General features: G+C 38.9%; 5 protein-coding genes and 2 pseudogenes across 12 annotated transcripts; 3 read left to right on the plus strand and 4 right to left on the minus strand.

Moving 5' to 3' along the window:
• Window positions 1-184: 184 nt before the first annotated feature.
• Window positions 185-7303, plus strand: LOC103870018 (geranylgeranyl pyrophosphate synthase 9, chloroplastic-like). Its single transcript, XM_009148098.2, has 2 exons — window positions 185-5940; window positions 6163-7303. Exons 1-2 carry the CDS (start codon window positions 5455-5457, stop codon window positions 6751-6753), a joined length of 1077 nt encoding a protein of 358 aa, XP_009146346.1. The 5' UTR covers window positions 185-5454; the 3' UTR covers window positions 6754-7303.
• Window positions 7139-9008, minus strand: LOC103870019 (annotated as a pseudogene).
• A 912-nt stretch (window positions 9009-9920) lies between these two features.
• On the plus strand, window positions 9921-10970 carry LOC103870024 (annotated as a pseudogene).
• A 232-nt stretch (window positions 10971-11202) lies between these two features.
• On the minus strand, window positions 11203-11871 carry LOC103870156 (glycine-rich protein 23). The gene has a single exon (XM_009148265.3). The coding sequence runs from the start codon at window positions 11821-11823 to the stop codon at window positions 11431-11433; it is 393 nt and encodes a 130-aa protein (XP_009146513.1). The 5' UTR covers window positions 11824-11871; the 3' UTR covers window positions 11203-11430.
• A 146-nt stretch (window positions 11872-12017) lies between these two features.
• LOC103870022 (putative disease resistance RPP13-like protein 1) lies at window positions 12018-16704 on the minus strand. 8 transcript variants are annotated; one of them, XM_018659114.2, is made up of 5 exons: window positions 16567-16603; window positions 16369-16470; window positions 15766-15824; window positions 15619-15659; window positions 12018-15407 (listed from the first exon to the last, which is right to left on the minus strand). In XM_018659114.2, exon 5 carries the CDS (start codon window positions 15376-15378, stop codon window positions 12250-12252), a length of 3129 nt encoding a protein of 1042 aa, XP_018514630.2. In that variant the 5' UTR covers window positions 15379-15407; window positions 15619-15659; window positions 15766-15824; window positions 16369-16470; window positions 16567-16603; the 3' UTR covers window positions 12018-12249. The 8 variants fall into 8 exon arrangements, with proteins under 8 accessions (XP_018514630.2, XP_033148646.1, XP_033148648.1 ...); XM_033292755.1 differs by lacking the exons at window positions 15766-15824; window positions 16567-16603 and adding an exon at window positions 16643-16704 and having other exon boundaries at window positions 16369-16500; XM_033292757.1 differs by lacking the exon at window positions 16567-16603 and having other exon boundaries at window positions 15766-16144.
• A 215-nt stretch (window positions 16705-16919) lies between these two features.
• Window positions 16920-21294, plus strand: LOC103870021 (putative disease resistance protein At3g14460). The gene has a single exon (XM_009148102.3). It carries the CDS (start codon window positions 16981-16983, stop codon window positions 21208-21210), a length of 4230 nt encoding a protein of 1409 aa, XP_009146350.1. The 5' UTR covers window positions 16920-16980; the 3' UTR covers window positions 21211-21294.
• On the minus strand, window positions 21269-25285 carry LOC103870020 (polyadenylate-binding protein-interacting protein 9). Its single transcript, XM_009148101.3, has 10 exons — window positions 23285-25285; window positions 23023-23133; window positions 22888-22932; window positions 22556-22628; window positions 22343-22455; window positions 22192-22251; window positions 22058-22105; window positions 21862-21930; window positions 21655-21716; window positions 21269-21548 (listed from the first exon to the last, which is right to left on the minus strand). Exons 1-10 carry the CDS (start codon window positions 23645-23647, stop codon window positions 21488-21490), a joined length of 1005 nt encoding a protein of 334 aa, XP_009146349.1. The 5' UTR covers window positions 23648-25285; the 3' UTR covers window positions 21269-21487.
• Between the last annotated feature and the right edge of the window lie 611 nt (window positions 25286-25896).

Consider the following 25896-nt stretch of genomic DNA (forward strand, 5'->3'; position numbering starts at 1 on the left):
ATTGGTGTATAATATAAGATGTCTCCCCACACTACACGACCAATCATGTGATCATATGTAATGTGATATGATGATGATAATAACCTTTCATAAAAAGAATGGGATGCCTAACTTATAATGGACCATCGAGGAGACATGATCACTGAATGAAATTAAATCATGGACATTATATTATAATTAGAAAATTAGTTGAATGTCAAATGTCAAGTGTCAAGTGTCCAAGTGGAATATCCGTATAGGCAAGATATTACAAGTTTGGTATAATGCGTAGCCCACTAATAGATATGGTTTAGGATAGGCGAAGAAACAAAGCCGAAACATCTACTTTTATCGTGTTTGCATTTAATTTGGGAACAAATCAATGGACGTAAAAGGAGAAATTTTAATATGCTACCGATAATACTGTGTAGACAAAGAAAATACCACTACTACTATAACATGTTGATTTATGAAAACCATTCATCCACTTTCATGGTAAAACTATTCAGATAAAGAAAATTCCACTACTATAACACATCCACAGAGTAATTGTATTTAATAAAGATTTTATTCTTGAGTAATTAATTTATACTGGAAAATTAATGAAATGTCGAACTTCGATTCATGATTCTCTATCAATAGATTTTCTCAAACAAAAAATTTAGTAACTCTTAACATCAGAACTTACACCAAAAGAACATCTGAACTATTTGATGTATACATGAAATATTTTGAATAACTAGAAAATTCTGGACCTTTTTTTTTGAACAACAATTCTTAATATTAGATAATCAGGTCAAAGTCCAAGAAGCATTCGGATTACAAAGAGATATTTTTGCCAAAGAACCAGCAGGCCTATTTCGTTCTCTAAGTATAAAGGAAAAAAAAAACAGAAAGTGAAGTATGACGATGGAAGTTTGATATCCGCGAGGACTCTGTAGATGTTCTTCGGTTTTGAGATCGAATTGATAACTCTGACGAGTCCTAAAATTTTTGATATAAACCAGATTTTGGTGTAGCCGCGTAATTGAGGACAGTTCTGATATCTAGAGCTTCAGCAAGGAGGGCTGAATGTACTTAAAGTTGCGTGTATATTTTTGGCAAAATTTTGGACCTTATACTTGTATATGTTTTAAAACGTTAACGAGGCCAAAACTATTTTAAATTTTTTTTTTGCTAAACAAAAACTAGTTTAGATATTTTTTTTGTAGAGATAAGACCCTTTTTAACATAACTTGAACCTATGATTCCTTAAATGCTTAGTAGATAATCTAAGAGTTCTATATATCTATTATGCCTAACACATATTGGTTAAAAACATTTTGAAGCGAAAACCTCTTTTGTTTTATTCAATAAAGTCATGAAACGATAAGATGACGAAACTGTTCAACATAATTCACGAATCTACATGTGATTAGTAGTAAAATGTAGGAATCAAGTTATTTTATTAGTCAATCTATAGAGCTATAATAGCATATCGAGGTGGTTATATAATATGTGTGAAATAAAAGTTAAATACCAAAGGTATGTACAGTGGTTTATCTTAGTTCTATTTGTGCCCCAAATTTAAATCTGAAACTTATTTACGTCGTGTCGGGGCATTTCCAATTTTATTCTATTTTTTTTTCTAAAATAGAGTAAAAGTGAATAAAAAATGTTCCGACTCAATTATATATGTCATTTCATAATACAGTTTATTCCATAAATAGAGTATTATATTTTTTGTTTGTTTATTACTCCATTATAGAATGAAAAATGAAATATGATTGGAACATTTTACTCTATATTTACTTTTATTCTATTTAGAAAAAATAGAATTTTACGTTAGAAATGCTTTTATAGTATTAAGAAAATTAGTATCCACCATCTAGTTTTTTCTTATCTCGTTCCCAAATCAAAATTATAAAAATAACATGTTTTAACATAACGTTGTCATATTTTGTAAAAATACCGTATATACATCTATTTTTATGAAATCATGAAAAGTTTATTTTTATGAAATAGTTTCTTAGCATTTATTTTAGAGGACGGAGAAAGTATATAATGTCTTTATATATAGTTTATTTTTGTAAAAAAATTGTATGAATGCAAAATTTACACGCCTATAAAACGGTTCGGTGTATAGTGGTTGGAAGTACATAATATAATGTAGGGTTGTAATGCAAATGGATGTCACACTTACGGTACACGTACCGACACTAAATTTATATTAAAGATTTAGCTTTAATTTCGGGGTCGTTTTACGATATGCTATGATAAGGTACGTGTCACATGTGGGTGTTGGACGTTGGAGAAGAGATGATTTGACCGAATAAATGAGATTCGAAGCATTATAGAAGCATTAGCACGGGTGGTGGACCGACCCACCCCATTTTCATCGCATCAATTATCGATTGGTTCACATGCTTCCACCTCTGCTTGCGTCTTCCTTAATGTTCTCCAATTATTCTCCAGGACTTGTTGAACTATTCTACAATAACCTTTTGTATTTTGATGATAATTTTTTCATCAGTTTTCATGAACTTTTTCCGTTCGTAGTTGTTAGAGGCCAAATTCATATTCGTTTTGCATTCGTCAGCGATGATGCCAACAGGTTATAGTGATCATCAACAACAACATCTGGTTTGATTATATATTTATATTCGAACAGTCACCAACGGCATCAACAGACTTCAAAAGTAATCGCTGATTCAAATTTTGATACAATATATACAATGTAACTTATGAAATTATAATACGAATTATTATTCAAATCCCAAAAAGTTATGTATACCAACACAACACGAATCTTGAGTTGATTACCGGTACGGATTTCCTCAACCAGCTCGAGCATCGTCTTCTCTTGGTTACGTGTTTCCACCATATCTAGATCCGTGAGGTTCGAGATGGCTCTGATACCATAATGAGACAGCAAAGGTTATGAGTGATAGTTTCTCTCTGTAAATCTTCCGTAGATCTAAAGAGGAGATGAATCAAGGACTAAAAGGTGATCTGAGTTTAAGAAATGTCACCTTCAAGTGCAATGACCAAAGCAATACGACGTTAATGGCGTATGCACAAGATAGAGAGAGAGTTTAGGAAGGAGATAAGTTTGATAATGATTGATTGATTCTAGCAAAATGCCAAAGTTGTACAAATAAAGGAAAGATGCTAACGGTCTAAACAAATGACCTGTAACCGGGATGCAACCCGTGACTGAGAGTAATCTTATTAGACTTGCAGTAATAAAGTGAAAGTAAAGATAGGTGAGTAAAGAAGGTAAATGCTGTCACAATGGTAAAGTCGTTCTGTATAGATTTACAAGCATATATCAATATCGTCAAACCACGTCAAAGCTATTATCGTAATCTACACTCTTGTTTTGTTCCCTTGTAGTCTCTCCTAATGACTGTATAAATTATGTTTCATTTATATTCACTCTGTTTCTAAATAATGCATATTTTAGATTTTTCACAAATATTAAAAGAAATTTATTAACTATCAATGCATTAACTTATAAAGTTATAACAATTTCCTATGAATTTAACTAATAGTGATTCAATAAATCCAAAATTGTCAATTAACATTTTTTGAAGTTCATAATTCGTTATTAAAAATAAATAAAAATCTAATACATTAATCTTTTAGAACCAAGTAAAAAGTGATAGAACATTGATTATTTAGCAACAGAAAGAATATTAATTAAGCTGATATTGTTGCACTATTGGAAGCATCCCAGGTTAATCAAATCATTAATACTTCCTCCGTTTTTTTATATAAGTCGTTTTAGATGTATTTTTATGTTCCAAATTGTATGATATTTTCGGTTTTCTATGTAAATTTTATTAATATTTATTGTTATATGACCAATGATAATATACTCTCTAATTTATTATTGGTTGATTTGTGGTTAGATAAATAATTAATAATATTTTTGTTTAGAAAATATAAAAAATAATGATTTTTTAATCTACTTGCATAATTCTAAAACGACTTATATTAAAAAACGGAGGAAGTAGTTTTTTTTCTTGGGATAAAATCTTGTCTATAGTTTACAATTCATTATTAAAAATACATCAAAATCTAAAACATTGATATTTTAGAACCAAATAAAAAGTGCTATAACATTGATTATTTAGCAACAGAGAGAGTATTAATTAACCTGATATTGTTGCACTATTGGAAGCATCCCAAGTTAATCAAATCATTAATAGTTTTTTTAAGGATAAAATCTTTTCTATAGTTTACTCTAAAATCTTTGGCATATAAACAAATTTCTTCTTTTTGGGGGGCTCAGAAAATCTAAAAGAAAAACTTCTAATATAATTTGACAAATAACTATCATTTTTTTAACACAAGACAAAAGAATATTTTATAGACATTTTTAATGTTGAAATATTATAAGCAACTAAGCAAGTATCATTTCAGGAAAAGAAAACTAGGAAAAGAGTAAGACACATTCCGTAGAAAGGAAAGAAAGTGTATAGATGCCATGCCTTGTTGAAACCTTCTAAAGCAGCTGGAAGGTTTCGCGTTGATAGAGCCCTAAACGCTTCCCGCCATTTCGTCCTCAATAAGGTCACGTGACTAACTAACTTTTTTTCTTTTTTTTTTGAAACACATACGGGACTAACTAACTAATGTGGGAGTTTAAACGACATGGCTTTCTCTGCAGATACATCTTCTCTGGCGTTTTTTCTTCCGAACCCCTAGTTTCTTTTCCTAAGCTCAAGTAGGAAACTTAGAACTCACGCAATCTTCCGAAACATGTGCTGTACATCTATAACTGATATGGTTGTTTCAAAGATAGGTTTGGTTTTGTTTCGCAAAAGTTGAGACACGAGGAGATGTCAGTTTGTCAATTCTAGCACCTTCGCTCGCTCTTATTACATTGTGTTTATGCTTCAGTTTCCAGCTTTTTTGGACGTTATCTTATTACATGATGTTTCTCTCGCAGACCAAGAGCTTAGCTTGGTTTCGTGCCTACAATGCCCCTGAACGTATTCTTCTAGCTAGAACAAATCAAATTTGATCTGTGTGTTTACTTACTCTAATCAGCTAGCCTAGAAGTTAAGACACTCTTAATAATCTAAGATCATATCTTCACATATTTTTCTTATATGCACCTTCACATTGTCTTGACTAAGGATTGGGAAAATGCCTCATGATGCTCTATGATCAGACTTCACAATCTGTATTTCAAAAGTCAATTTTTGTTTTTAGAATTTCCTGTAATAACTAAACACTGGTCGATGTATTTAGCTATTCAAATTATTATTACAACTTACCTTATATATATGAACATAGATCGTGACTTTTCATCCAACGATTTGTTGAATATTCATATAATCTTTTTTATACAAATTTAAAATAACAAGAACGACGTTGACCTTCATTGCTTCCAATTCCAAGAAACCTAATAAGAACTTCACATGCTCTTAGTGGGCAAAGACTCAAAGCCAATTATAAAATTGTATTAGAGAAAGTGGATCAGCAATGGCGACTGTTCATCTCAGCTCATCATCCCTCTTCATACAATTCAAAGGAAGAAGATACAACTCTATATCCTCCGTCAAGAGTCTCCAAATACGCAACGTTTTGTCTATCTCATCTTCTCTCACGTCACGAGGTGGAGGCATGATTACACCACACGGTAAAGGCAATGATCACAACCCCACCTTTGACTTCAAGTCATATATGATCCTTAAAGCGGAATCTGTGAACGCTGCTCTAGACGTTTGCGTACCGCTTATGAAACCCCTCACGATCCAAGAGGCGGTGCGGTACTCATTGCTGGCTGGTGGAAAACGTGTGAGGCCTCTTCTATGTATTGCTGCCTGCGAGCTCGTGGGTGGCGACGAGGCTACTGCCATGTCGGCAGCTTGTGCGGTGGAGATGATACACACTAGCTCTCTGATTCATGATGACCTTCCCTGCATGGATAATGCTGATCTCCGCAGAGGCAAGCCAACCAACCACAAGGTGTGTTGTAATTTGTAAATCATATGAAGGCTCGAAGAAATGCTCACTAGTGTATCATGTTAAGTTAGATGAACTTGCAAACTAAAATCAATTGGTGATAAGTGGATTGACTCTCATATACTAGTTAATATTCCTTGCAACTTTTGATGCGGGCCCCTTGTCCCTAATATATCTTTCCTTGATGCTAATGTTTGGTATTGAACCATTTTATTCTCAAACAAGTTATTTGGAGAAGACATGGCGGTTTTGGCGGGTGATGCACTTCTTGCTTTGGGTTTTGAAAACATGACGGTTGTGACAAGTGGTTTGGTCGCTCCTGATAGGATGGTTCGCGCGGTAATTGAGCTGGCAAAGGCCATAGGGACAAAAGGGCTTGTGGCTGGGCAAGTGGTTGACCTACGCAGCGAGAGAATAAGTCCTGAAGTCGCTGGACTGGAGCGTCTAGAGTTCATCCACCTTCACAAAACAGCTGCATTGTTGGAGGCAGCTGCGGTTTTAGGGGTTATAATGGGAGGCGGAACGGAGGAAGAGATCGAGAGGCTTAGAAAGTATGCGAGATGTATTGGGCTGTTGTTCCAAGTGGTTGATGATATTCTTGACGTAACAAAATCTACCGAGGAATTGGGTAAAAGCGCCGGGAAAGACGTCATGGCTGGGAAACTGACGTATCCTAGGTTGATTGGTTTGGAGAAATCTAGGGAACTTGCGGAGACATTGAGCAGAGAAGCAAAGGAACAGCTTCAAGGGTTTGATTCGAATAAGGCGGCACCACTGGTGGCTCTGGCTAGCTACATTGCTAGCAGACACAACTGATCTTTTGCAATAATTGATCTTACCTCAATGTATCTAATGTCCAAAGTCCAAACAAGTTCGTTTTGTTCGCTTTCTGGTCTTCTTTCTTATGAAACTATTTATGTTGTGACTTCTCTGTGTTTTCAGGTCGTAATTTGTCTTTTGAGATCTTAATGTCATGTCTCAACAAATATCATGCGCACATGGGAACAAAGCAAGTGGGTATACTAAGAACGAGGTTATATATGTGGATTCCCCGTTTAAATGATCATCTGACGTTTTGTATATAATTTATGTTTTAGGCTTTAGCTACATGAGTCGTTGGGTTGTATCTCTGTGTGTGATCACTGATTAGTTAAAATCACAATATTTGTATTTGTGAAGTTAAATTCTCTTTTAAGTACCCTTGTTTTGTATTTAATTAGTACCTATGCTTTTAGACGAAAGACTTTGTCTAATCTTCATATCCAAATTTCAGCTAATTTTAAGTATGCTCCTTGTTTTTTTTTTTTTTTTTGTCTTAAACTCTTATCTAAATGAGGAAACATACACTAATATGAAAGGGATGAAAGAGAACAACTGAAAGCAAGGTTCCTTATTTCCCACGGCAATGGGTTATATCATGACTTTTAAGTCAACAACTTAGAATCTTCAGATTTAAACTCGGTTCGAGGAAGAAGAGTGCAGATTAGGGGATGAGCCATGGTCAAGGACAATCCTTCAAGAGTCTCTTCCATGCTAACAGTTTTATCTCCACTGATTATCCAGTCAGAGCACTGAACCATCATTCCAACTCCGGTTTCGAGAAAGATATATCCAAGATTTTCTCCAGGACAGCCTCTCCTTCCGCTGCCAAATGGAATTAACTTAAGGATTTTCTTTCTTTCATCTTCTTGCTCAGAACTTGAAGAAGCAAGAAACCTCTCTGGCTTAAACTCATCAGGATCTCTCATAACAGCGTAAATGTTCACAACAAGTGTTGTCCTCGCCGGTATGTGAAACCGTCCAACCTTAATTCTTCAAACATCCTTAACATAAGAGGCGCTACCGGGTGAAGTCTTAGTGTTTCCTTAACCACCGCTTGCAAATAAGGAAGTCTTGGTAGATCCGTTTCTTGAATCAACCTTGTTTTCCCTACCACAGAATCTATTTCTTGCCTCAACCTCTCAAGAATATTTGGTTTGCTGAGGATCTCAGCCATTGCCCACTGCATCAACTTTGCAGTGCTGTCAGTGCCTGCAAGGAAAAACTCCTGAAAGTGCAGACACAAACGTATTCTTAGTCGTTGATAAAAATGAGTTCTTTGATATTTTTCTCTGAAAATAAACAATAATTACCACGATCAACAACTTGATGTGATTTCTAGTGATCTTATAGTCTACTTTTTCATCTCTAGAAGCTGCCAATAAAACGTCCATCATGTCTGTATCTTGATGTTTATCTTCGTGTTCCCGGAGAAGCCTCTCTAGCAGCTCATTGAATCCGCTGGAGACCCTTCGAATCTCCTTCTCATTAAGCGGCTTACCTAACATGTTTGAAAAGAAAAATTTCTTAAACAAACCCATTGTCTTGGTCACTGAGTCTCTGACCTTCTCTGCCTCACCGTCCTCCTCAGAGCAACTCCTCCCAATGAGCAACTTGGACATGATGTTGTTAGTGAGCACCATTGCTTCCTTTCCTATCTCAACACTCTCCTTCTTTCTCGCCTTGTCGAGCAGTCTTGCGTAAAACCGCTCTAGCTCATCTGCACGGATGCCTCGTGACCGCTCCAGTGCCTGAGTACCCAACATATTCATGACCAAGACCTTCTTCATGAACTTGTGATAATCTCCGAAGTCAGCGCCTACGAATGTTTCATGTCCGATAAAGAGAGAATTCTCCAGTGTACGAAAACCACGTGATGAGACATTCACATCGTGCGTCCTGAAGAGCTCGTATGCCCTAGAGGCCGAGGAGGCAAGGACTAAGGGGACTTTGAATATACGGAGGTGGAGGAGACCTCCGTACCTGGATGAGATATTCTGAAAAGACTTGTGTGGTAGAACAGAAAGGAGAAGGTGAAGATGTCCTATGATGGGCAGAGAAGGAGGGCTCGGAGGCAAATCAAAGCCATCTTTTGGTTTCTTGAAGAAGATATAGTAACAAAGGAGCGAGAAGAAGCATAGGAAGATCAAGATGAAGCAATTTAAAAAGTCAATGGTGATCATTGCTTCCATTGTTGCTCAATGGAATATAGTACATTTCTAATGATACATTATATAAAGACACAGGTTTGTAACCAGATTAACTATTAAAATTGAGTAAATAGTGTTCACTGTCCAAGAAAACAGACAACTAAGGTTTCCACATGAATCATGTGGATAAAATATTTCCATAAATTAGCATTTTATATTGTCACTAACCTTGTTAAATGGATTGTTTATATTAGTAGATATGATTGGACGAAGCACTGAGTTTCACAAGGAATCACTTTGAGTCCCTGGCAAAGGGTGCTAGTCCCCACTTCTATAGCCACATACCTAAACATTTACTAATATTCTTAACTATGCGTTTAACAAGGTTAGTGACAAAATAATTGCTAACTTATGGAAATGTTATATCCACATCATCCATTTGAAACCTTAATTGTCTGTCACCTTGGACAGTGAACATTATTTACTCAAAATTTTAAAAGTTAGTCTGATTGCAACTGTTGAAAGTAACATGTATTTTTTTATATGTATCATTAAAAATGGACTAGCTTTCAGTTGAGCAACAATGACAGCAATGATCACCGTTGACTTTCTAAACAGCTTCATATTGACCTTCCTATGCTTCTTCTGGCTCCTTTGTTACTATCTCTTCTTCAAGAGACCAAAAGATGGCTTTGATTTGCCTCGAAGCCCTCCTTCTCTGCCCATCATCGTGCATCTTCACCTTCTACTCTATGTTCTACCACACAAGGCTTTTCAGAAGATCTCATCCAGGTATGGACCTCTCCTCCAACTCTGCATATTCAAAGTCCCCTTATGCCTCGTCTCCTCGGCCTCGGTGGCCTACGAGATCTTCAGGACGCATGACGTGAATGTCTCATCACGTGGTATCCGTACACTAGACAATTCTCTCTTCTTCGGACATGAGACATTCACAGGCGCTCCCTTTGGGGATTATTACAAGTTCATGAAGAAGCTCCTGGTCATGAATCAAACATGTTAGGTAAGCCGCTTAAGAAGCTTGGCATCTCACTCTTCTAAAAGGAGATTCGAAGGGTCTCCAGCCGATTCGATGAACTGCTAGAGAGGCATCTCCGGGAACACGAAGAGAAACCAGAGAAACATCAAAATACAGATATGATGGACGTTTTATTGGCAGCTTCTAGAGATGAAAACGCAGATTATAAGATAACTAGAAACCACATCAAGTTGTTGCTAGTGGTAACTGTTCTTTTCAGAAGAAATATCAAAGAAAAAAAAAACTCATTTTATCAGGACTAAATAAAACGTTTGTGACTGTATTTTCAGGAGCTTTTCCTTGGAGGCACTGACAGCGCTGCGAAGTTAATCCAGTGGGGCAATGGCTGAGATCATCAGCAACCCAAATATTCTTGAGAGACTAAGGCAAGAAATGTATTCTGTAGTCGGGAAAACAAGGCTGATTCAAGAAACCGATCTACCTTAGACTTCCCTATTTGCAAGCAGTGGTTAAGGAAACACTAAGATTGCACCCACCAGCGCCGATTTTGGTAAGAATGTTCGAAGAAGAATGTAAGGTTCGAGGGTTCCGCATACCGGAGAAGACAACACTTGTTGTAAACGCTTACGCTGTTATGAGAGATCCTAATTTCTGGCAAGATCCTGAAGAGTTTAAGCCAGAGAGGTTTCTTGCTTCTTCAAGATCTGAGCAAGAAGAAGAGGGAGAGAAAGTTCTTAAGTTTCTTCCTTTTGGCAGTGGAAGGAGAGTCTGTCCTGGAGCAAATCTTGGATATATCTTTGTAGAAACCGGAGTTGGAATGATGGTGCAGTGCTTTGACTGGAGAATCAGTGGAGATAAAACTGTTAACATGGAAGAGACTGCTGCAGGATTGTCCTTGACCATGGCTCATCCCCTAATCTGCACTCTTCTTCCTCGAACTGATTCCTTTGAGTTCAAATCTCAAGATTCCAAGTTGATAACTTAGAAAATATCTCTGCTGATTGATCGGAGACCTACAGGCCACTTGCGTGGGTAATAAGGAAGCTTGCTCTTCCATCTCTTTCTTAGAATGTATGTTTCTTTGTTTACTAGATTACATATTTTTGCTCTCTTCCTCAATATTAATATATCTTGGTTTAACATTTTGAAAAATTCATGTTGGAGACTACTATTAATAATGCTTTAATGATTAGAGAATGACTTTCTGTCTTAAGACGTTGCTTCTATGCACAGTGACCAAAACCAAAAGTGAGTCGATGAGGTTCACCATCAGTACATGTATATGACTCTAATAAGCACTACAGTAAAAAGTATTACTTAGACAAACAATGAATTGTAACAAAAATAAAATCTTGCATCATCCATCATTCTATGTCAATGTCACCCATCTGGTGCACTTCAGATAATATGCAAATGGAACTAACAGGCAAGAAAAGAACAGAAAACCAAGTCAATCCACAAAACAAGTAAAACATCTAACTTTACAAAACATGAGTAAATTGTTCATCCTGTTGGCAATCAAGATACTTAATCACCTCCGCATCCGCCTCCACCACCTCCATCTCCACAACCGCCACCTCCTCCCCCTCCTCCACAACCACCACCACCTCCTCCCCCTCCTCCACAACCGCCACTTCCTCCCCCTCCCCCACAACCACCACCTCCACCTCCACAACCACCAGAACTACCATAGATAACGGCTCCAGCAACTGGTATGGCAGTGCCAGTGCCTGTCAGAATGACAAGATCTCCATCTTTGGTTCTATACACAGGCGTCTGGAGCTGCAGTGGCTGTGGTGGCCGTGGTAGAGGCGGCGGTGGGGAAGGAAGCTTAGTATTGCGGGTGATGATGCAGCCTATGATGATAACCACCACTGCTAAAACAGCGCAGGCAACAAGTCCGATGACCAAGTTCGACATTTTCTTAAGTTTCTTCCCTCATTTCTTGAATGAAACTAATGGAACTATTGACGTACTCTATAAATACTCCCTTGTAATTTATAAACTCCTTTTTATATAAAAAGCTTGACCAAGGTTATTTAGTCTTACAAGAAACTCGTAACAACAATAAGTTGAGACTCATTCTCCAGCCTCATTCATAACAATCTTATATCTAGGCAAAACTATTGACCATTGACATATATAGTCTAGTTTATCATGACCTGGCTCGAAGACAAGCAAGCTTTTGACAAAGTGTAGTACTCTTATACAAAGTGTAGTACCGTCCCACTTTCTGTCTACAGTAGAACACAACATATACATTACACAATTAGAAGGGGAAGAAAAGCCAAGGAGATATATGGAACAAATAGAATATGTTTTTGACTGATGCAAGCGAATCAGGGTTTAATCATATCTTGAAGGTGAACGTGAATCATATGACCTGTGTGAACCATGAGACCTTTGTGAACCTGAAACGTTTAGTCTTGGAAGATGAAACTGATGATATTGAGGCTGTGGTTCCATCGGCTGTCTGAGATTCCTGCAGTTCGTGACCGAGACCGTGACCTGTAAGTTCAGCTCTGGAAGACGCTGCAGATTCTGACAGTCATTGATTCTCAGGTTTCTTAGAGCGTTCGGACCATACGAATGCTCCTTCGATAGCTGCAAAGACTGCAGAGATATGCAGTTATCAAACTCAAGCGTGTGGAGGTTGGCGAAATGGCCTAAAGGAAATGTAACGAGAGAGTCACAGCTGCTTTTTATGCTTAGCCTTTGAAGATTCCTGTAGCTGTACTCGTGGTGGTCTGGCTGGAAATCTAAGACCCCACATTTATGGATATGAAGAGATATCAGAGAAGGAAGAAAAGTCGGTAGATTCCCGGTTAGCTCCGGACATCTTAGTATGGAAAGTTTCTTTAGAGAAGGGAATAAGTCTCCTTTGGTGACCCTTATGTCTGACCAGTCTTCCAAATCCGGCAGATTATCAAACCGCAGCGTTTCAAGTGACTTAAACGGCTGTTGGTCTCGATCGCGCAGTGATGGACTTAAGTAGAACTCGGAACCTATGCTTCTGAGCCCGACCATTCCTGAAATGTAAAGCTCTTTGAGACCTGGGAGTTGACCAAAAGATGGCAACGAGGAACGGTTTCGACATTCTCTGAGGCGTATGCACACAACTCTTGAGAACGAGGAATCACACAGCCAATCTGGAAACTTTTTTCCGTTGTATCTCTCAATGGCGAGCTTCTCGATACGACGATGTGGGCGTAACTTCTCAAAGACTTCAGCTTCGTTCTGCGTCCGGTGAGGATTTGTATTGCTCTCTGAGCTACTAGATCCAGTTCTCCAGATAAAATCAATCTCTTTTAGATGTTTCTTGCTGTCTAAATTTGCTCCTGCAGCATCAGCAACATCCACAACTCGCTGTAGCTCGACTATTCTGAGTTTGCCATGGAGTTCATCGAGTTCTCCAAGTTCACAAATCCTTGCCCCATCACTAGCACTCACGAAAAATGTTGTAAGAGTCTGGAGGCTCTTCAATCTACCAAATCTTTTCGGCATTCGTTTTAGCTTCGTCCCAATCAGATCAAGATACCGCAGATTGATGAGGTTGCAGATGTCTGTAGGTAGGTCCTTCAGACTGGAACAGTAGGCCAAAAGAAGTGTCTGGAGGTTATACATATAACAAAGGGACTTCGGAAGCTTCTCGAGTTCAGTGCGAGAGAGATCCAAGAACCGCGCATGGCTCAAGTTCCTGAAAAAGTCTGGAGGCAGCCTTGAGATCTTGTAATGTGACAAAGACAAAACACGCAAGCGGGTAAGCGTTGGAAGTAGCTTCTCGCTGACCATTGTATCTAAGCAGCATGACCGCGAAGAATTTGTGAGGCTGAGTGGTAGAAAAGTTCTGAGATACTTCACCTCACGGAGAGCTTCAAACCTCATAGGTTCACCGTAATTATCTCGTAGGTAGGATAGATACCTAGTCTTTTCTGAAATCTGAAATTTGCAGCCATTTTCAAACTTGGAGCTGAACTCTCCTGAAGCAAACTGAGAAAGCTCATTGATGAAGTCATGCATCATATATCTAGTCTTGGTCTTTTGGAAAAGCGACCTTGATTCCAGTTCTGAAAAGTACTCATCCCCAAGCTCTTCTAGATTCTTACTGCTTCTCGTCTGCTGCAAGAAACCTTCTGCCATCCACAGAAGAACTACCTTTTCCTTCTCAAACGCATGCCCTTTGGGAAATATCGAACAATAGGCAAAACATCGTTTCAAGTGAGCTGGAAGGTAATAGTAGCTTACCCGTAAAACTGGAAGTAGATTGCTCTTATCAGCTGGAAGATCCCAAATCCTGCTGCTTAGAACTCTCTCCCATTCTACGACGTTACCTTCAAACCGTAAAACACCACCAAGTGTTTTCGCAGCCAAGGGCAAGCCGTGGCACTTGTACACTATCCTCTCCGCAAGATCTCCAATTTCTTGATCTAAGCACGGATCTTGATTAGGAAAAACGGTTCTCATAAACAACGACCAGCAATCTCCATCAGATAATGGCTTAAGGTTGTGTACATGGACAGAACACATAATGGTTGCAACGCGTTGGCTTCTTGTTGTCACAATAATCCGGCTCCCTCGAGCAGCAGATGTGAAGGGTTGGCGTAGAAGATCCCAATCCGCAAAATTTTCATTCCACAGATCATCTAGAACAAGCAGAAACGGTCCTATTAACCTCTCCTTCAATTTGACTTGAAGTACATCCAGATCGGTGAACTCGCAAGGCCGGGAAGTAACAGATTCATAAACCTTCTTGGTGATCTTGAAAACGTCAAACTCCTCTGAGACATGAGCCCAGACCCTAGTTCCAAAATGACTCTGAACACGCTGATCGTTGTATAGGAGTTGTGAAAGTGTGGTTTTGCCAACCCCACCAATTCCAACAATAGCTACAACGGCTGTCCCGCTATCCTCCCCGTTCTCAGGAATCAAGAGTCTCATGATCTCATCTTTATCATCACCTCTACCAAACACTTCAGATTCATCCACAAGAGATGTCGTTGGCAACCTTTGTTTGGGTGTCATTGCAGTTATCTCTTTCAAACCCAAAACATTTCTTTGTGAGGCTAAACGCTCGAGCCTTATCGTGACCTTCGCGAGCCTGGTCTCCAAATGATCACTGCTCCCATCCAAAAGATCTCCCAGGGTTCTGATACGAAGCTGTCTCAGCGTATTGGAAGAAGATTCAGCTCCTATGTTGAGACGCAGAGCTTCTGTAGCAATATCATCAAGAGCATCCTCAGCATGGTAAACAACATCCCTCAGTTCGTTGACCCATTTTTCCACCGCTGGGTTTGTAATCTGTTTCTCCTCCGCATCAATCAGCACCGCGCTTATTGTCAACAACGCAGTGTTGAGCCTCTCTAGTACACACTCGTTCAGTTCTCGCCTCTTGAAGAAGGACTTGAAAGGACCAGACATTAACGTCTGAAAGAGAGCTTGTAGAAAAGCCGAGAGAATTAACTCTCCTCCAGTCATCTTGTCTGTCTCTGCACACAGAAAGACCTCTGGGGAAACAAAATAAACAAGAGAAGAAATCAAGAATTTGAAGCTTTATGTCTCAGGAAATCAATAACTTCACAGCAGGATATTTATTTCTTCAGTTTACATTCGCAGAATCAAATATTCCAATAAGTAAGAAATTACAAGGCAAGTGGTAGGAAAAATCAGAGAAACTAACAATAACTAAACTTGATAAAACACCGAAGTATATTCTACCTTCACCAAGTGAAACTACCACGAAAATGACTAGAAGTTGCCTGCATTTTCATAGAGAAACTCGAGGATGGAATCAAACGGACCAAAACTTATATGAACAATGAATTAGTCAGAACTTATAAAGAATGAATTAATCAAATTGTTTACTTTAGATCAAAATGGCAGATGAATTCGCCGAGTTGACTTGAAAAACTACTCAGCAAATTCTGTTAAGCAACATAACTGTAGCAGTTTAATAAACAGGTAAGAGACGACTTCAAATTAAAAAAAGTGCATCGTCCACAAACGAACAAAATATTAAATTCGAGAATGATTCTCTTATGAGCTGGCACGAAACTGTCTTGGTCTACCAACTGAGACAAAGTCAATCTTACAAGGTAACACACAAAAATGCAAAACCGTGTGTTAAATCAACGGATGTACATTTTGGAGTCTTCGTAAATGATTGCTTAGGCCTTTAATTGTTTTTGTCTTCTATAGGGTCAAGGCGTGAAGGGTCTACAGTGTCCTTCTGGAGCGCTATTGGCTTAAGCACAACCGAGATTAGACATGTAGATTTAACGGATTAAATTTGTTAAAATTGTGAAAAAAAACTTGTTAAAATTGTGAAAAACATCATGAACCAAAATATTTTATGAGAAAAGTAGTTTTAGTTTAAATTTTCTATACCATCTGTCAAATCCGTAACAGATCATTTACATCAATTAGAGAAGGTATAAAATAGATTGTGTAAAATACAAGAAAACTTACATCTTGTGGTATTTATTGGTTGAACCGAGACATTGGCAGGACCTTTTCTTCCCTGAGCTTTCTTAAGGCTGAATATTATGCAGCCAAACCCTTTTTCGCTTCCTACATAGATCCAAAAATCCAGACACAAGGCTGAACATAAGAGAAAGAAAAAAAGTAAGAATAAGAAGGCAAAGAAGCGTGAAAATTCTGCTTCACCGTGTGTTTGGAAATAGGGAAGAGGACGGAGACAACACAAGACAAAGGTAGAACTCATAGTGCAGGTCAGATTCACCTTATTTCTTCCTTAATTTGTCCTCTTTTTCTGGAATGTAACTCATTGAATGCTCCATGTCCATGAGCACTGCAAGGAAATTTTAATAATAGTTTAGAAAATGGAGATGTATTATAACAGTTCTACGCAAAATGTCTGTAAACTTGTGGATCTCGTGATCAAGTGGAAGACAATAATCTCTAAAATCTTGACATTATTACCACTTGCTGCAGGCCAGCTGACAAATTGCATAAGGAACAGCAAGTCAATAAACCCTTTCCGCTTTGCTTATTCCAATAACTGGCTTGCGATTTTCCTGAGTTGCATCTCCTTGGCTCCAACAAGCTACGAGGGAAGACATGGCGAAGTTCTATTCCTCAAATGGCGCGAACGTGATGATTGAACGGATTAACAATTCTCAAGAATTGGTCGAATTATGCAAAGGAAAGTCCTCCGGTGCATTGCTGAAGAGATTGAAGGTCGCTTTGGCCACTGTCCACCCGGTGATTGCGGACGCTGATCAGAAAGCAGATCATGTCCGAGAAGTAAAACATTGGCTTACAGGACTCACAGATGCTTTCTTCCAGGCAGAGGATGTTCTTGATGAGTTACTAACAGAGGCTTTGAGAAGAAGAGTAGTAGCTGAAGTGGGAGGATTCGGGGGACTATTCCAGAATCTTATGGGTGGTAACGAAGCCAACAAGAATAAGATAGAACGAAAGATGGAAAACGTAGTAAGACTGCTGGAACATCATGTGAGACACATAGAAATTATTGGATTAAAAGAATATAGCGAGACTCGGGAACCACAGTGGAGGCAAGCGTCACGGTCCAGACCTGATGATCTTCCACAAGGCAGAGTGGTTGGGCGAGCAGAAGATAAAGTAGCATTACTCAACTTGCTGCTTTCTGATGATGAAACAGGCATTAGGAGACCAGCTCTGGTTTCCACTGTAGGTATGCCTGGGGTTGGAAAGACAACCTTGACGCAGATAGTTTTCAAGGACGACAGTGTGACCAACCACTTTGATGTTAAAATGTGGGTTTCTGTTGGGCTAAACTTTAATGTCTTCACGGTTACAAAAGCCGTACTGCAGGAGATCACTTCAAGTGCAGTTAATACTGAGGATCTACCTTCACTTCAACTTCAGCTGAAGCAAGAACTATCAGGGAAGAGATTTTTACTCGTTCTGGATGATATTTGGTCTGAAAGTAGCACAGAGTGGGAAAGCTTCAAGGTCGCCTTTACTGATGTAGAGGAAGGAAGTAAGATTGTTATAACAACACGAAATGACATTGTCTCCACAGCCGCACAGGCTGACAAAGTCTACCGAGTGAAGCTGATGACCAATGAAGAATGCTGGGAGCTGATCTCTAGATCTGCTTTTGGAAATATCTCAGTCGGTTCTATCAACCAAGAACTTGACGGGATTGGCAAAAGGATTGCAGAACAATGTAAGGGCTTACCGTTAACTGCAAGAGCCATCGCATCTCATCTCCGGTCAAAGCCAAATCCTGACGACTGGTATGATGTATCAAAGAATTTCTCGACATACACTAACAGCATCCTTCCAGTTCTTAAACTGAGCTTTGACACTCTCCCTCCTGTACTCAAGCGATGTTTTTCACTCTGCTCGATATTCCCCAAGGGTTATGTGTTCAAAAGAGAGGAGTTGGTGCTTCTATGGATGGCAATAGACCTCTTATACCAGCCAAGGAGTAACAAAAGATTAGAAGAGATTGGTTATGATTACATTGATGATTTAGTTGGTCGATCTTTCTTCCTGAGGTTGGACATCAAAATGAAAAGCTTCGTGATGCATGATCTCATGAATGATTTGGCTAAAGCTACTTCAGGAGATTTTTGCTTCAGACGGGAAGATGACAATATTGCGGAGGTGCCAAGCAAGGTTCGACATTTTTCCTTTTCCAGAAGCCAGTGTGATGCTTCCATGGCTTTCAAGTCCATCTCTGGAGCTGAGTTTCTTAGAACCATTCTTCCCTTCAATGTTCCAACCGGTCTTGAATCTCTCCAGCTCACAGAGAAAATTTTGAATCCATTGCTTCAGGCATTGAGCAGCCTGAGAATTCTCAGCTTGTCTCATTATCAGATAACTCGCTTGCCTAAATCATTAAAGGGTTTGAAGCAGTTACGGTATCTAGATCTGTCAAGCACCAAAATAAAAGACCTCCCAGAGTTTGTGTGTACACTCTGTAATTTGCAGACACTGTTACTATCAAACTGCCGTTACCTGACTAGCCTACCAACAGACATAGCCGAACTCATCAACTTGCGCCTCCTCGACCTTGTTGGCACTCCCTTGGTACAGATGCCGCTAGGAATAAGAAAGCTGAGAAGCTTGCAGAAGTTATCTAATTTTGTTGTAGGAAGGCTGAGCGGAGCCGGACTGCATGAGCTCAAAGAACTTTCTGATCTCCGAGGGACTCTTCGCATCTCTGAGCTACAAAATGTGGCCTTCGCCTCAGAAGCAAAAGACGCTGGTTTGAAAAGAAAGCAATTGCTTGATGGGTTAATACTGAAGTGGACTGTGAAAGCTTCTAGCTTCGCCCCTGGTAGTCTTAGTACATTGTCTTGTGACCAGAAAGAGGTCCTGAAGATGCTAGAACCTAACCCAAACTTGAAAACGTTCTGCATTGAGTCTTATCAGGGTTCAGAATTTCCTAAATGGTTGGGTGATTCTTCATTCAATAGTATTGCATCTGTCACTCTCAGTAGCTGCAACCTCTGCATATCACTACCTCCCCTTGGGCAGCTGCCTTCACTCAAGTACCTCAGCATTGAGAAATTTAACATTCTGCTGAAGGTTGGTCTAGACTTCTTCTTCGGTGACAACACCTCTAGCTTTGTACCGTTTCAATCCTTGCAAACTCTGAAATTCTATGCGATGCCGAGATGGGAAGAATGGACTTGTCCAGAACTAGAAGATGGGATCTTCCCTTGTCTCCAGAAACTAATGATAGAAAAATGCCCCCGCTTAAGGAAAAAATTTCCAGAAGGACTCCCTTCTTCAACTGAAGTCGCCATCTCTGATTGCCCCCTAAGAGCAGTTGGTGGGGGAGAAGGTTCCTCCCCAGGGAATATCAGCATAACGGAACCACCACCTTCCCCTGCAGAGAGTCCAACGTTGGATGCGAATCCAAGTTCTCAATCAGATATAGGTACAAGTAGTCAGAGTAATGATGACACTGAAGTAACTTCAACATCAAGCATGTCTTCTTTGCCAAAAAACCATCCACTATCAGAAGAGATGGACCAGTATATAACTCAGCTTGAAAGCTCACATCAGCATATTGAAGAACCTGCTGTGATATCTGCAAGGTTCTCAGAACTCATCTCCTCCGCTGATCTCAGCTCCATACTGTCACAATCACCACTTCGTCTAGATCCCAAAAATAGAGGCTTTGGTCACCCTGGAAGTAGTAGCAGCCAGAACCAGCCACAGCCACAAGAACAGCTGCTTGTTCCAAGTGGACCATCTAGTGATAACGGTATAACCAGGCCTTCGCAATCTAATGATGAAACAGACATTGAATACTTAAAAGTGACAGATATCTCTCACCTCATGGAGCTTCCCCAGAACCTGCAGTCACTCCACATCGACACCTGCGACGGACTATCTTCTTTACCGGAAAGCCTCTCCGAAAGCCACCCAAATCTCCACGAACTCCTCCTCGTCGCCTGTCACTCACTAGAATCCTTCCCTCCAACCACATTAAAAACACTCTACATAAGAGACTGCAAGAAACTCAACTTCCAAGAAAGCCTACAACCAACGCGCAGCTACTCACAGCTAGAGCACCTCTCCATCGAAACCAGCTGCAGCAACAACCTCATCACCTTCCCTCTATCCCTCTTCCCAAAGCTCAAATCCCTCTCAATCACAGCCTGCGAAAGCTTCAGAACCTTCTCCATCCACGCCGGACTCGGAGACGACCGAATCGCACTCAAATCCCTAGAAATCAGAGATTGCCCAAACCTAACAACCTTCCCGCCCGGAGGCCTCCCGACGCCGAAGCTCTCTTCGATCCTCCTCTCAAACTGCGAGAACCTCCGAGCGTTACCGGAGAAGCTCTTCGGCCTCACGTCTCTCCAATCGCTCTTCGTAATCAAATGCCCAAAGCTCGATTCCATCCCCGGCGGAGGCTTCCCGAGCAATCTCCGAACGCTCTGCATCAACCTCTGCCCCAAGCTGACGCCGCGGATCGAATGGGGGTTGCGAGATCTAGAGAATCTTCGGAATCTCGAGATCGAAGGAGGTAACGAAGACATCGAATCGTTTCCTGACGAAGGATTGCTGCCGAGAGGGCTATTTTCTCTGAGGATAAGCCGATTCGAGAATCTCAGTACGTTGAATCGGTTAGGGTTTCGAGATACGAAGGGTTTGGAGACGATGGAGATCGACGGCTGTGATAAGCTGAGGATATCGATGGAGGAGGATCTTCCTGCTTCCTTGTCGTGTTTGCGGATAAGCTCTTGTTCGTTGTTGAGCGAGAAACTTGCTGAGGAAGGAAGAGAGTGCGTCTTTAGTATTCCGTATGTGGAAATAGACGGCGAGATCTTCTCTTGAGGAAATGTTTTTTTATGTAAAAGTTTAGATACTAGTGACCTAACTTGATGCGCACGACTTGTGAAAATATAAGAACTTTTAAAAGAAAATGCTCCAAAAGACAGAGATGATGAAATAGAGAGAAGTATCTCAGAACCTAACAAGAACACTCCAAATTCGGAAGCAGGAACATAGTGTTTCCAGCTACTAGCATAAGTGGAGATAAGTGTTCTAAAACTTAAAAGATAACGAAAGAAATAAAGTTGCTGAAGGGAACAAAATGTTTGCAATCATCTCTCTAGTTTGTAGATGGTGGTCGAGTGATTCGTGGCCTTACTGGTGTCTTTGATGGACTTACCCTGAAAAGAGAGAAGAAAATTGAGTCAAATATTGATCCAACTGAGATAGTTTAAAAAAGAAAAAGAAAAAAAAGCTTTTACTACATTGCATTGATGAAGTTTTTACCTTATGGGTTGGGATCCAACAACCATCCCGCTGCAATTGAGCGCCCTAGTTGCACTATCCGCCTGTTCGTTTGAAAATAAAACAAATATAAGTTTCTGAAGTTGCATGTGAATACAAGTTCAAGCATGTCAAAGGGAATAGACTTGCAATGTGATAAGCAACACCCATGAAGAAAATTTACCCTTGGTGGATAGATAAAGACCTTACCAGAGCAAACTCAACAAAAGCAATGCGAGTTGAATGCAGTTGATCGCCAAGAAGCCTTAGACGAGTTACCTGCATATATTTGGAAAACAACTTATGCATCATCACTCCTTAAAATAAAATTTTCAGGTCATTTAACAACTTATAAGGAGAGAGAGACAGAGAGGACGAAAGATTAAGGTCTAGGTTATGTTCTGACCTCACCACATGCTGACTCAAAGAAGTTTCTCATGTCAGCTTGAGAAACCTGCAGTTTACGAAAATATATATATATTAAACCAGGAAATACTAGAAATAAAAACATGTTTTTCCCAAAATGGTCAGCATTTTCACCTTTTTGTCAATGTTTGTGCAATAGATTGTCCTTGAACACATCTCCCTTTCATCTTCAGACTGCATCAAACACCAAACATAGTAGATATCAAAGTAAATTCAAAACTGGAAACTCAAACCATATTTAACTAATGGAACATTTGAGCTTTACCCTTGGAAGAAATGTGGGATTCACGGGAAGAATAGCAGTTTTTGAGGGTAAGACCCTCACAGGGTAGTACCCCAACATCGTTCCACCAAGGCTTAAAGCTTCATGTGCCCCCTCTATGGAAACCATTTTACAATGTAAGTGGTCACTATGGGACAACCAGTGACATGGAAACTTTTTGTTATTGCATTTTAAGATTCTAGAAGCCAAACTTACGGTCATCAGCAAACTCCACAAACGCAAATCGAAGAACTGAATGTGGATCCCCACAAATTCGACAGTCAACAACCTTCACAAAAGAAGAACTCACCGAGTTATATCACATACCACCAAAGAAACATATAAGATCATAAAACGTAATTATTTGCAGTAATATTTAGCACATAATCACATATAGGCTTTAAAAGCTCATTAACAAAAAAAAAAAAAACTCTCAATCAACCATTTTTATAGACTCAATAACTTCGTCTAAACTAATCACATTGTCCATAAACCACAAAGGGGTAAAAGATAAAACAAGCATTTAAAGCTTAAGGGATCATTCTTACTTGTCCACAGTTACTAAACAAAGCAGCAAGACCCTCCTCAGTCACCTATATCACAAACCAGCTTTACATTACACTGATACAAATTAACTCGAATTCTTTGTATAACCATCAGAAGACAATTAAAAAAAAACTTACACTCTGGTCAATGTCAGAAACATACACTGTTCTCCTAATACTATCCTCTCTCTGAGCTTTTGAAATTCTTCCAGTCAACCTCTTCCTCCCTTGGCTATAATTGTTTCTTTTCTGTAATCACAAAACAGAATAAAAAAAATGTTTGCACAAAACAAACCTCTTCAACCAAAGTTTACAGATTTACAACAACAAAAAGTAAGCAGATCAATCTAAGATTATCTAATCATAATTTATTTTTTTAAAAGAATGTTTCAGATTATACCTTCCGGTTATTGTCATCCTTCTTTCCATCAGAATCAAATTCTTCACCAGATTGCTTCTTAGCCGTTGGTAAATCGTCATCAACGGACAGCAATTGGTTACCTTCTGTAGTTTCACCATTCTTCTTGGGACTGTAGTAAGAGGGAAAAAACTCCTTAGCCAAAGGATTCAGTTTCTTGAACATAGCCACCAGCTTTTGCATATCTAACTCGGATTCAGGTTTGAGCTCGGACTCTGTCTCGGGTTCCAAGCCCGTGCTCTTCTCAGTTTTGTCATCGATGATCTTTTCAGCATCTTTCTTGATACATATCTCATGAACATCTTTGACAACAACATCAGTGGGATCCTCAGTGATGTCAGCCATTGGATCAAATGATGATGATGAACGGCCAAAAGTTCTCCTTAATAAGAATTAACACTTTACAGAAAATGATGATCAAAATATAAAAATGTTATTATTAATGAAACTCCACCAAATTAACGTAAGCAAACGCAAGAGTGCATGATCTGTTAGATATTATATGGATCAGAAGGTGAGACAAAAATGTACTAATCAGCTCATTGAGAGACAGAGTTTGCAATTACAGAAAGAGAAACTTTTCTCTGTTGTGTGGTTATGGCAATGAGCAAAGGGAGGAGATTGGAAGTAAAAAAGAAAAGAATGATGAGACTTTTTTTGCTTCCGTTTTGGCCGCTCTCTGTTTTGGCCTTTTCTACGTGTTACAAAGATGCTAAATTTCATAAATGCTTTTTTTTTTATTTCTTGTGAGGACTCATATTTTAATTGTCTTTGCAGCCCTGTATTTTCTTTTTCTTTGTAAAAAGGTCTTTTAGTTTATGATTCTCTCAAATTTCGATGTAATTCGAGTCAATTTAAATTGATATTTTATTGTGTAAGGAATCATATAAAGTGACGAAATGGACCACCAGCTTTTATTTTTATTCCATTTTCTGATTATATTCTTCTTCTTTATTTTCTTTTATAGTTCCATTCTGTTGTTCCACATTTTTGCATTTAAAAAAAAAAAATTTGTGTCGTAGACTTGTTAAATAACTAATAAGTCCGTTGCCTGCTACTACTGCTGCATAAATCTTTGAGTTTGTTAGGATTTCATTTTCTCTTTTGATAAGTTTCGTGTCTGGTCTCCCTCTCCAGTATTTTTAAAATTAATTTATATGTTTAATTGTGAAAGAATATAACAAAAAATCTATTATTCAGCAACAGAATCCACCGTCTTCGCGGTGAGTTTATAAATGTTTATGTAGTTTAAAATTCCATGATTTTTCTTTAACAAAACAAAAAGAAAAAAACTTCGTTGTGAGTTTGTAAAACTTGTTGGCTACATTTGCCGACAAGAGATGAAATTTGTCATAATTATTAAAAATATTATATTTTTTGTTTGTAAAACGTGTTGTGTAAACAATGTTATCATGTTTGTTTGACTGCACAAGGATATGTTATTACAACTTTGCAAATAATAGATGGTTATAACGAGACACTATTAAATTTAGTTTAAGAAATAAAAATGGCAGGTCAACTTTGATAAGGTACCAACTTGTATTTTATGATTGAAAACATTTAGCACGTTTTCCCCCGGCTGCGAACAAACGACGCGACATGTCACAACACTAGTAGGATCGTCCTTCAAAGATACGATTACGCGCTTTGTGCGAGCCTGACTCTACCCATTTTTCCGGCACTTCCAACGTTTCAGGCCCATCTAGACCCATCGGTGTTTCTACGAAACTCAATATGAACAAGGAACTTACTATATATATGCAGGATTTTAATAGTTGGGCCTAACGATATGTACATCGGCCATTTCCCACAACAACGTCGTGTTATCGACTAATTGACAAACAACAAACAAGTATTGTCGCAAGTTGTTGCGGGATTATATTACAGGGCGGAGAGGGATTAAATCAAATATGAAAATTCTTAAACATAAATTTTTTACTTTATTTTTTGAGTTAATTTGCTGAATATACTAAAAAGGGGTGAGATACCATAGAATGGGGGAAAAATGGTAATGATAGGAGAAAGAAAATTGAAGGGATATAGTGTGTGGAGTGCAAATATGAGATATTTGTTGTGTAGGGAATACAAATTCTCTTATTTTTTCGATAAACCCTATCGGCTGATTCAATCGATTTTGAAAGGAACGCACTTAAAACTAGTGATTACAATGGCTCATCAATAAAAATTACATCCACCAACAGTTTCAATGTTTCATTTAAGAAGTTGTAACTATCCATCAAACACTTGCAATGATTCACTTAAACAGTTACAAAAATTCACTTAAATTGCTAACAATTCTCTCTCTAATTTACGTGTACTAATGATTCACTAAATATTGAAAGCACTGTGGTCTAGTGGTAAAGGTTTAAAGGCTTATACACCCCGGTCTGGGGTTCAAACCTCAGATAACGTAATTTCTACAGGAAGAGGTTTGGGCTTCAATTCCCGGAGAAGGCGAATTATACAAAAAATTAGAGAAAAAATGCTTACAAGAGATCTTCAGCATGGCGCAAGGAGTACCGTCAGGAATGGATCTCATAGAGCTATTCAGAGTGATGCAGTGAAGCGTGAATCTTCATAAAACAGGTAGAATT

This window comes from Brassica rapa, chromosome A05 (assembly GCF_000309985.2).
Source record: "Brassica rapa cultivar Chiifu-401-42 chromosome A05, CAAS_Brap_v3.01, whole genome shotgun sequence".
In the NCBI taxonomy this organism is placed as follows: domain Eukaryota; kingdom Viridiplantae; phylum Streptophyta; class Magnoliopsida; order Brassicales; family Brassicaceae; genus Brassica; species Brassica rapa.